Source organism: Castor canadensis, chromosome 4 (genome assembly GCF_047511655.1).
Source record: "Castor canadensis chromosome 4, mCasCan1.hap1v2, whole genome shotgun sequence".
NCBI classification, from domain to species: Eukaryota; Metazoa; Chordata; class Mammalia; order Rodentia; family Castoridae; genus Castor; species Castor canadensis.
Window position 1 is genome coordinate 99,706,656 of NC_133389.1, and position 12,626 is coordinate 99,719,281.

The 12,626-nt window shown below is 33.7% G+C and overlaps 1 protein-coding gene across 14 annotated transcripts in view; it reads right to left on the reverse strand.

Moving 5' to 3' along the window:
• Positions 1-12,626, reverse strand: part of Gtdc1 (glycosyltransferase like domain containing 1) — a 428,360-nt gene that overhangs the window by 276,271 nt on the left and 139,463 nt on the right. The window contains exon 1 of one of the 14 annotated variants that reach the window (XM_074070684.1): positions 11,668-11,759. The exons of the other annotated variants lie outside the window; for them this stretch is intronic. Within the exon in view, the coding sequence (XP_073926785.1) occupies positions 11,668-11,690 (23 nt within the window). The 5' untranslated portion in view covers positions 11,691-11,759. Of the gene's footprint in view, positions 1-11,667; positions 11,760-12,626 lie in introns of those variants that run through there. 14 annotated transcript variants of the gene reach the window in all.

The following is a 12,626-nucleotide window of genomic DNA, read 5'->3' on the forward strand; positions in this document are numbered from 1 at the left end:
ACGTTTCCTCAATATAAATTGATTATTTCAAGTATTTTATCACAGTAACAGAAAGCTAATACAGGTACACATAATTGTTATATTATTACAGGGATCTGTGGCATGACCTATATTTAATCTATTGATGAGAAACTTAGAGAAGATATTGCAGAAGTTTTAGTATGAATGATTTCTATCACAATACACATATAATTTTATTATAGAGCTGTACAAATACTGGCAAAAAACTGCCAAGCATTTTCATCGTAACCTTGTTTTTCTAATATGGTTTAGATATTTTTCACTGTAGCAGGTACATAATGTAATTAATCTGAATGTTTCTAAAGGTAGCTAATAACTGAAACATGAATGACTCCCTCAATTCTGTGCATGTTTTAGCACAGAGGGGACTGGATCTGAACGTCCTCATGAGCTGGAGCTAGAACACTGGGCATACAACAAAGGTAAACAGCTCTGATGCAAACAGCAGTAGAGAAAGGGAGAAGAGTTACCTATAAAACTCAGACAACATAGTTAGGTAAGATTCACTTTCTTTTCCATACTTAGTTCTTGGAAAAGGGCTAAATTTTAATAGATAAGGGTCCCAGTTATTTTGGCAACTTGCATAGAGACTTTTTTCCTGGATTGAACACCTAAGAAGGACTTAGTACTTAAGTTTCCTATGAAGGAGGTCTGTGTTTCCACTAAGTTCTTAAGAATAATTTTAGAGAGAGAAGAAAAGGATAATGACATGCAGTTTTATATTTCTTTGTTGTGAAGTTATATTTCTATTTTCTTCAGAAAAAAAAATCTTTTACTTTTCCCATTCACAAAATTTAAGCCTTCCCAATGTCTGGCTAGAGGAACATAAAGTTAGGAATATTGCTCAGTGTACTTATTCCTGTGAAGATGAAAACATACAATGGAACAAAGAGAAAAAAAAACACAATCTTAAGGCCACAGATAACTGACCACAGATTTAGTCAGAATTCCTTACAGGAAGCCAAAAATGCACTAGAAACTCATTATTTCATTTTTTTCCCCTTTTTTTATACTTTTCGGTTAGGAGATATACAATTTGATTGATGGTATTTTTTCCACATTGCTGACATTTTAAATGGAAACCAAAATTTTTTGGAGGTGGCTGTAATAGCTTGATGAAATCTTTTATATGTGCCAAAATGTTTCATTAATGTAATTCAGCCAAATAATCTTCCTGCCTTATAAAAATATTTGCTTTTAAAAAAATGCTTTTCATTTTTTTTTTTTACTTTTTCTTTTATTATTCATATGTGCATACAAGGCTTGGTTCGTTTCTCCCCCCCTTCCCCCACCCCCTCCCTCTCCCCCCCCAATACCCAGCAGAAACTATTTTGCCCTTATTTCTAATTTTGTTGTACAGAGTATAAGCAATAATAGGAAGGAACAAGGGTTTTTGCTGCTTGAGATAAGGATAGCTACACAGGGAGTTGACACACATTAATTTCCTGCACGTGTGTGTTGCCTTCTAGGTTAATTCTTTTTGATCTAACCTTTTCTCTAGTACCTGTTCCCCTTTTCCTATTGGCCTCAGTTGCTTTTAAGGTATCTGCTATTAGTTTCTCTGCATTAAGGGCAACAAAAAAAAAAATGCTTTCTAAACTGTTAAAAAATCAAAGTAATAAGAGTTTGGCTATAAATAAATAGGTTATACTGGCTAATATTCTACCCTATTTCCTCAAAGCAAACAGTAAAGATGGTCTGATATTGATGAAGTTAGATACAAAGTTCTCAAGTTTTTTGCATCAAATAATTACCATATTAGAATTCAGATGGCTACTGATAATTCAGGGGTTTAACCAAATAGAGCTCTTCCACATTCCAAAAGCAGCCTGTTCTTATTTGAAAGCCAGGTAGCTACTACCTTCTGGTTTGACATATTTATGTCCAGTTGGCCAATGACCAGTACAAATTCTTTTTTACTCTTGACAATGTTTTCCCAAAGTGAACAGCTAGTTCATGTATGACTTGTTTGATTAGTGATAACAATACAAATATGTGGCATTTAAAAGTAGGAAAACTGTCTTTCAACAGAAAATGACATATTTAACATTAAAGCTGAAAAGTATAGCGATGTACTGGAGGTGGAAAATGGGGGAACCTTAACTAAATTACAGGGAAATTTCCATAACAGCTTCACTAGTAATGCTGATTTAATAACAATTTCCTGTCATGAACTATATTTATCATACACTGCTTCTCTGACATGACATTGTACTTAATGTTTTTGAGAGCCATGTTTTAATCAAATTAAACTCAAGAAAACCGATAGGTATCTGCTTGGCTCTTAACTCAGCTTCTGTTTCTTATTTAGTCACAAGACTATTATTGCTGGAATCTTTATAAACACATTTTCTGGGATTGCACCAGGAGTGTAGCTTATGTTGTAAGGTCAGCAAAATGTGTGCCAGTGGTTTTCATGATCTATGTATAGAGTACATAACAGCTTAATAAATTAAAGATGACTAATGAAATGTGTTCTTTTCTCCCATGGGATTAAGCATCTAAAAATACAATTTATTTTTAGATTCAAAAATGGTTTTAGGAACTAAGCAAGCAAAATGTTCAAAGAAGAGTTGGTACAATACATTCAAATGTATTTACATAAAACTATAATCTCTAACAATAAATGCAATGTTCTAAAGAGTAATTTACCTAATAAGCAATAATAATCTTAATAACTTATATAACAGCTATGACATTATTTAAGATGCTACATTACAGCATCAACATTAATGAACATATCATGGTTGAATTCTTGGAGGGCAAATATTTCCTCACACTTTAAAGAGAAGTGTTCCTTGGGCCAAGATCTCTCATGGCAGATAATCTAGTAACAACCATAAAGTATCAGGTAAGGTTCATATATTAAAGTTTTTAAAAAGTTAATTTGCTTAAAATGGAAGTTAGCAAATATGTATAAAAGAGAATTAAAAAGGAAGGCTGCTCTTTAACATCCAACTACTCATCATATTACAAATATGCTCTCAAGCTTAAATGACTACATAATGCATGGACCATGCAAAACCACTTCAGTGCAGATGTAACAGCACACATTTTTTTGCATCTACATAAGTTGCATACCTCTTCTTGATATAGACAATTACATGATAATTTCTTCAGTAAGTAACAGTGGCTTAAAAGCTTCAACTTTAGAGTATCTTAAAAATATTACAGGGCATACATTACAGGCAGATTCTGCCAGTAGCATGCAATCAAATGAATTGGCACTAAATTGTGAACTAGTGAGTAACATCCACAGCAAATTTATCAGGTATATTTTTATGAAGGATACATCACTTGAGAAAAATGAATAAATATTCTCTATTTTCTGTACATAAGAACAGGAAATGTTTGAAACTATTATCCATAAACAGTTAACAGGACTTCTCTTAAGTTTTTCTTATAGGTGTTATAACACCAGATCTAAGAAATCTAAGAAAAATTAGTCACCATTATTAGTGAGATTCATTTGGTATTTCTGTGTTTATGTGTAGGTTTAATTTACACTTTTTCCTTAATATTAATAAAATATTTTATTGACAATTTAGGGGTTTACTTTCAGGTGAGCAGAATAAAAAACACTATGTTTAAAAGCACAAGATATACTTTTAAACCAACTTTTGTAATTTCATTGGCTCTTTCAACATGTTTGAAATCCTTACAAGATATTCATCTATTTGTAACATCATATAGGTCTGTTTACCCATCTGTCTATGTTTTTCATGAGGACTAGTAACTGCTACGGGTTTTTTTCCCCCTTCCCTACTCTAGTAGCTGTTCATTGGCCCACTACTCTGCCATTTCTGTAATATTTGTCTAACAGCTGTTACAAATTATTTTCTAATAAAATTCAAACTTTCTTTTATAGGACAAGGGGACAAGTAATCAATGTGTTTAATTTAATTTTGACTAAATTTCATGGTGTATGGTTGTAAAATTAATGTCATCAAAATCTATTGCCACAATAAATAATAACATTGGCAGTATAATACTACAATCTAAAAGACTTAATTTTTTGAGAATAACATATACATGATTATTTATCTCATACCCATGGCCTTATCTTCCCCCAAAGTAATGTGCTTACATTACATAGCCAGATTTGTTCAGGAATTCACTTCATGAATGTGTGGACATTTTGAGGAATCCTTTTTTAACAGGATATCCTGACAACACCCTCCCACCCCACCCCCCATCTGACTTGGTAGCCTAACTCCAGCACAGGCTCATCTGGTTTGACTAAAATCATTGCATTATTTGGCAGTGGTTTCTTCATATGTGGCGCTTTGAGTTCACTGAAGCTCAAACAGCACAGGAAATGCAAATCATGCAAACCACCCTCATGATGGCAATGTACAGTGGCGTGATTGAACGGCAGTACGCACGGCTCGTGGGCTGACCACATGAAAGGAGCCATTTAAAGACCAGATGAGCGAAAGCTGGGATCAGTTAGAGAGTATGTGTAAGCTTCAAAGCTGAGAGAATGGCATCCTTATTTAAAATAGAAGGTTTTTTTTATTTTTTTATTAATAACACCTGCCCAAGTTCTTTCCAGAGAAGGAAGTGATGAAGATAGAGTAAGTTAAACATGCACTCTACTGAATATAAGTTGGCCAATATTTCTTTTTTTTTTAATAGTCAGGTATGGTAGAAGAGTAGAGCATTTCTCACATTTTTTTCACAAAATTTTCTACAAGTGTTAACAATTACTGAAAATATTTTCTTTCAGTCAGCATAAAAAAAAAAAGATAATGTAGCACCATGCTACAGTATTGTAATTCCTAGTGTTGGTTTCATTGCCACATTTAATAAAATTAATTCCAACAAAAAATAAAGAAGTATAATACTTAGGAATTCTTCAACAAAAGCCTTAGGAAAAATATAGAATTTGCTGTTAAAAGGAATATCTGAATGAGTAACTATAGCAGAAAAATGGCTGTGGAAGGCTTTTCTCTTCTCTTTTGGAAATGATTATCTTTTATGTTTCTAGTTTACCACCATGTAAAGAAAATGTGATCGATCATTAAGAGAACCTAATAACTTAAAGTAATTAAAATAGTTGATTTTATAGTTGTTTAGCATTTTTAATTATTTTCCCAAACCTTTTAGTATCTGTTATTTCATTCACATCTAGGCTTGAAAGATGAAGAACTTTACTAAAGTACTAGCTCCCTTTTATTTATTTATTTATTTATTTATTTATTTATTTATTTATTTATTTAATTTTATTTGAACTCAGGGCTTTCATGCATGCAAAACAGGCACTCTACATCTTCAGCCAACTTCCAGTCCATTTTGCTCTGGTTATTTTGGAGATGAGGGCTTTGAGAACTATTTGCCCAGAATAGCCTCAAGCCATGATCCTTCCAATCTCAGCCTCCTACTGGCACCTAGCAACACTAGCTCCCTTAACCCTTATACTTACAGTTATAAGACTAAATAAGAGAATAAGGAAATTACTAGAAATTATTAGTTTTAATAAAGAGAGGGAAAGCTAATGCTTGTATTCTAGTAATCAGAAAACCTTACCATGTTATTGGACAAATCACTCTCTGAAATTCAACATTATCATCTACTTTTTCTGACCACTTCATAGTTTCAATTGAAAGACAAAGTGATATAATCTGTGAGAAAACTGGGTAGGGCTAGACAAATATAAAGAAATACTGTACTGTGTATGAGACACTTACATTTGCCACAGGATCTGTTAGGCTCCTTACATACATTATCTCATTTTGATTTAATTTCATACTCACAATATCACTGTAAGGTAGGTATTACTAGCCCCATTTTAAGAGATAAGAAAACAGAAGCTCAGGAAAGGTAAGCAATTTCTATAAAATTCTATGGCTAATAAATGGCAAGGCTGTGGGTAAACACACTAGGACATACAAAAATTCACACTCATCTGTTTCATAATCATCCACTGCGGCATGTGCATAACTCTTGATCAGTTGTCTTTTTAAGAGTAATTCAGTGTGAACCCCCTGCAAAGTAGAATTAAGTAACATAAAAGTTCTCCTAACTTTTCCATTGGGCACACTAGCTAGAAAGCTTATATACATGTCATTTTTAATTGGTCATATCCACTCTTTCTTATTTACCTTGAACATAGGCAATAGCTATGCTTAACAACCAGAAAGATTAAATTCCCAGTGCCGCCACCACTTTAAAATCTTAAAAATTGGTTGGTGTTAAGAATTTCTAACTATGCAATAGGAAGAGAAAGATTTAAAGACCGTCTGATTGACAACTAACTGTCTTCCTTCCCAAGCCAAGGAAAGCTATTTGTAATGTACAGTTAACAAGGGTTATTTAACAGCCCCCCTGCCCCCACCTTTTTAGGTACCTTGGAAAAGCATATGGGAGAAAAGAAGTTAAATTACTTTAAAACAAAATTAAACAAAAACCTATCAGCAGATAATTGCTTGCATTTGTCAAAAGGAAAGACTACAAATATGTAAAACATACTTAGTAGAAAAGAGAATACAGATGTATACAAATGGCCTAAAGGTAGCATAAATTTGCCAGTATAGTACCAGAACAACTAGTAAATGAAGAAAAGGCAGTGTAGTAGCAACCCAACAAGTAGTCACAAACTTTGAGAAATGGTGTTCATTCATAGCTAGAAAATCCATCCAATAATTGAAGCCATGATAAAGCCTAGAAAAGTACAGGTCAATTTAGGTAATATAGCTAGTGAATTAGTCCTTCTGTCCTCTTCCCTTGGAAAGCCTCAAGGATTCTACCAGAAACATACAATCAATCTATCTAGAGGAAATTTCAGGTATGAATATTATGTTGTAATGTGAAGGTCAGAGATTTGAAAGTCTCAAGTTACATCATGTCCTGTTTCATAAGGGGAACAGATATAAAAATAATCTGAGAAGCTGTGAGTTCAAGGTTTTCAGAGATTATTATTATAAAGTGGGAAGTCTCTCCTTGTAAAATAAATTCACAGTTGCACTCTCAGAAGGAAACAATAATGTGGACTGATTCTGGAAAAAAGGTATGCAAATAAATGGATTCTAAAAACTTTTAAATCATTAAATGTAATACAGCATACTAACACAAAGACAAAAACCATATGATCATCTCAATAGATAAAGAAAAACCCTTCAATAAAATTCAATATCCATTCATGATAAAAGCTCTGATGAAACTAGTAGTCAAAGGAATGTACCTCAACATAATAAGGCTATATATGACAAGCATATAGCCAGTATCATACTAAATGGGGAAAACCTGAAAGCATTTCCTCTAAATTCAGGAACAAAAGGGTGTCCACTCTCTCTACTCCCATTCAATATAGATATGGAATTCCAAGCCAAAGAAATAAGACAGGAATAAGAAATAAAAGGAATACAAATTGGAAAGGAAGTAGTCAAACAATCCCTATTTGCAGATGACATGACATAGCTAAAGTACCCAAAAAACTCCACCAAAAACATCCTAGAAACCACAAATGGTTTCCACAAAGTAGCAGGATACAAAAGCAATTTACAAAAATCAGTAGCCTTTCTATACACCAACATTGAACAGACTGAGAAAGAATGTAGGAAAACAATTCCATTTACAATAGCCTCAAAAAAATAAAATACGTAGGAATGAACTTAATAAAGGATTGAATGACCTCTACACGGAAACCAGAAATCAAAGAAACTACAGAAGATAGAAAGATCTCCCATGCTCATGGGTCAGTAGAATCAACAAAGTGAAAATGGCTATACTACCAAAAGCAATCTATATGTTCAATGTAATTCTCATCAAAAGACCAGGGAATACATTGGAATTAATAGACACAGGTGATGACTTCCTACAAAGAACTCAAAAGATTCAGTGACTTCAAGAGAAAGGATTGACAAATGGGACTATATGAAATTAAAAAGCTTCTGCACAACAAAAGAAGTAGTCTCTAAATTGAAGAGGCTACCCACAGAATGGGAGAAAATCTTTGCCAGCTAAATGTATGACAAGAGATTGGTAGGTAACTAGAATATATGGGGAGATCAAAATCTATACTCCCCCAAAAATCAATAATCCAGTGAAGACATGGGCAAAAGAACTGAACAGAGCTTTCTCAAATGACTAAAAAACACATGAAGAAATGCTCAACATCCCCAGCCATAAAGAAAATGCAAATCAAAACCACATTAATATTCTACCTCACTCCTGTTAAAATGGCTACCATCAAGAACACAAACAACAAATGTTAGCAAGGATGTGGGGAAAAGGGAACACTCATAACATTTTTGATGGGAATGTAAATTAGTATAACCACTATAGAAAAACAGTATGGAGGCACCTCAGAAAACTAAAAATAGAACTGCCATATGATCGAGCTATTCTATTTGTAGTGCTATCCCCAAAGGAATCTAAGTCAGTTTACAATAAAGACACCTGCACACCCAAATTTACTATAGCATTATTCACAATATCTAAGCTTCAGAACAGCCAAAATGCTCCACTACTGATGATTGCGTTAAGAAAATGTGTATTTATATACATTGAAATTTTATTCAGTCACAAAAAAGAATGAAATATTGTCCTTTGCAGGTAAAAGGATGAAACTGGAGAAGATCATCTTAAGTGAAGTTAGCCAGGTTCAGAAGGCCAAAAGTCACTTGTTTTCTCTCATATGTGGACTACAGACCTAATACAAATACAGAAATTCTATGAAAAACAGGTCATGCTAAGGGAGGTCACATATGAGAGGGTAAGGGTAGAAGAAGGAAGTTAAGACAGTGAATATGGTTGATGTACTATCTATACAAGAATGAATATAGAACTTTTAAACCGATTGAAATTATCATAAGAAAGAGACTAAGGTAGAAAGAAGAAAAATAGAGGAGACGAACCAAATTGGGCTATAATACATAGAAGCATGGAAGTGCCACAAGGAAACTCCCTTTGTAGCTATCTTAAACAAACAAAAATGTCTTCATTTCTTCTTCTTCTTATACAAATGTGGAGAACAGGAGGGCAGAACAGGTCCTGCCTGGGTGGGTTTGGTACCAGTGGAAGGGGAAGGAGGTGGGGAAAGGGATGGGAGGATGAATATAGTGCAAGTACTATCTGCACATGTATGTAAGTGGAAAATGATATCTACTGAAACTATTCCAGGAATGGGGGGAGGGGTATGAACGATAATAGTGGAGAGGGTGCATTCAAGTATGGTACATTTGATATATTTTAAGAATTTTTGCACATGCCACAATGTACCCCCACCCACACAATAATAAAATAAAATAAAAATAAAAATTGTGAAATTTCCAGGTTAAGACCAAACTACTATATAGACTTATGTGGGTTTTGTTTTCATTTCTTTTGAAAAAGAAGGTAGAATTCATTCTTCTTCAAATTCCCTATGACAATTCTTAACAACCCCACTTGTCAGACTTTCTATTTGGAAAACAAAGCTGCATCTGTTTCTCTGATTTTTTTTTAGCCTGTTTTCCTATCTGCCTTCAATGGCAAGAGAAGAAAAATACTGTTGATTAATTTAATTCCTTACGTTCGCATTTATATTATTTCACATTCTTTTAGTATGTTTTCAAGACTGTTATTGATTTTCATCAGTGTCCTCTAGGTGCTATCAAATTTGCAACAATAGATTCATAGTTATAGAATTTGATTTTGAACACACAGGATACACCCAGAAATGTCATCAACTACCTCAGGTTTTTGACAACTCACTTATCTTCTTCAGATCTCCCTCTACTCAGCTATAAAATGGCAGCAATTTGAATAGAAGAATTCTAAAGTGCTATGTTATTATCTTTCATCTTTATATCAGATATCAGATAAAGATACTTATTAAAAAAAAAGAAAATTTGTAACACTGAAAAGATTCTATACTAAAAGGCAAACAATTAACATTTTATTATACCTCTCTGAGGATAACAGTCTATGTGATTATACCCAAGTCAGTGAAACTTTTTTATTGCCATATTGATAAACTAAAGAAAAAAATGGCTAACTAACAACAGAAGCAGAGGTTGGAGTCATACAGCTATAAGCCAAAGAGTGTTGGACAGCAAGGAACTGAAAGGAGCTGGAAAGAGGCAAGCAAGGATTCACTACTAATGCCTTCAGAGCAATCACGACCCCTATGACACTTCATTTTGGACAGTTCTCCAGAACTGTGAGAGATTAAGTTCCACCTACTATAGGACCCTTAGGAAACTAATAGAGGGAGTCCCATTTGTAAAAGAGACAGGTTGGCAAAGAAAAGGTTATTAAAAGAATTCCAAGAATTCTTAGTGAAAATAAAAGATGAACACCATATAATATTTGGGTTTTTTTGTTTTGTTTTGTTTGCAGTTTTGGGGTTTGAACTCAGGGCTTTGTGCTTGCAAGGCAGGCGCTACTGCTTGAACCATGTCTCCATCCTTTTTTGCTCTGGTTATTTTAGAGATAGGGTCTTGCTTTTTATCCAGGCTGGCCTGGACGACAATCCTATTTTAAGCTTCCCACCCTAGCTAGGATGACAAGCATGAACCACATACCCAGAGTTTTTTCCACTCAGATAGGTCTAGCCTAGACCATGATCCTCCCAGTATGACCCTTACACAGAGCTTGGAATGACAGATGCACATCACCACCAGCTATTGATTGAGGTGGAAGTCTTGCAAACTTTTGCCTTGGCTAGCCTCAAACCATGATCCTCCCAATCTCAACCCCCAAGGAGCTAGGATTACAGGCATGAGCCTCTATAATTGAAATTATGTGATGATTCTGAATTATATGGATAAACCACAGTCTACTTTATTAACTATCACTAACTTACTCTGAAAATAGGCAAGCATTTTGACTTTAGAACATATTAGCATCTTTTCCTATAAAAATGAGATTTAACATTAATATTCTGCCATACAAGAGTACAAAGAAAATTAATGACAATGTGCTGAGTTCGTATTACCAAGTGTTAAATACAGTAACTATACAAACATGGATGGATGGATGGATGGACAGATGGACGGAGATGGAAAACAAACACAGATAGATAACAGATACAGATACATGATGATAGAGACAGATGACAGATAAACAGAAAGACAATCAGCAGACAGACAGATAGACAAACAATGTTTTAGGGATAGGTAAGACGCAGAAAGGTACTGAAAACTGTAAAATTTCCTAACACAAAATCATAGCATCCTGTCTCTGCCCCACCTATATGACAAAACACAGTCAACCTCCAAAATCAAATTTCATCTGAATATTTAATCACTCAAATAATGAAAAGAAAAATAAATATAAAAGTGCATTCCTGTGACCTTCTTAAAAAATGTGAAAATTACTAATACAAAACAACAATCTGCCCAATTAGCATTCTCTTTAATTGGCAAAAACATTTAACCTCTTCAATAAGCTTTTATGTAGACAGAATGTTTCATATTACTATAATCATCCCTTAAAAATAAAAAAAAAAAGGAAAGATCCAGCAAGTGAAACAAAGCTAACAGAATTACTGAGTTATATATACTTATAATCTTGAACTAGTGAAGATAAAATATAACAATAGACAATATCAATATTGACACTAAATCCTGACAATATACTTTAAACCAGTACTTTCAGCACTGGTTGCACATGAGAAATCCTACAAAATACTTAAATATAAATGCTGATGCCCACACCCACCTATAGACAGGGCTTTCCCTCATATTAGCACATGGACTTTGTTCTGCACCTACTCAGTGAGCAACATTCACATAACACAATGAAATCTGTAAGATGGAAACAAAAACAAAGCATTAAGGATTTTAAGTGAGGCATTAAGTGAGCATTAATTAATCATTTCTCAAATAAAAAGCACCATACTTCACCTCTGTGGGTAAAAAGAGTGATTCTATTGAGCAACCCCTGCCTACACAGCATTACAAGGATGCTTTGGACCTTGGGAGACTGCCTTCTCCTGTCTTCACTGCATAAGAGAATCTTATTATTTATTAATTATTTTATATTAAGTACAGTATTTTAGTTACATGTGTTTCAAACATTAAAAAATTACTTGGGGTTTACAATAGCATTACACTTATGTTTCAGTTTTTAAAAAATTTTATTTTTTACAGATACATAATACAATTTGTAGAACTACAAATGGAATGTCTGTAATTTGCTTCATTATATCTGGGGTGAGAAAGAGCTAGGCAGAGTTTAGATGAAATAACAATGGCCATTTATTTATAATTGTTAAAAGGTAAATAGGTTCATTATCTGTTCCCTCTTCTTTGTATGTGTTTACAATTTTCCATAAAGTGTTCAGTTGCTCAGATTAAAAACAGGAAATTCAGTGTGCCTATCATAAGCAAGTTATCTTGACCAGACTAGAGAATATACTAATAATGGATAGGACAATCCCAAAGAAAGGAACATATGGTCACACTTTTACCATATGAGTAAGAATTTTTTTTTTTGAAATATAATTGGTTAATCATTGAAATATTTCATTAACTGAGTCAAAGTATCAAGGGATGGCTGAAACAAAGGAAACCAAGAACTGGGTTTTATAACATGCCACACATAATATGGGTAAAATCATCAACCTAAAAAGTAGACATTCCAGGGACATTACCTTAGCTGGGAGACTACAATATGCC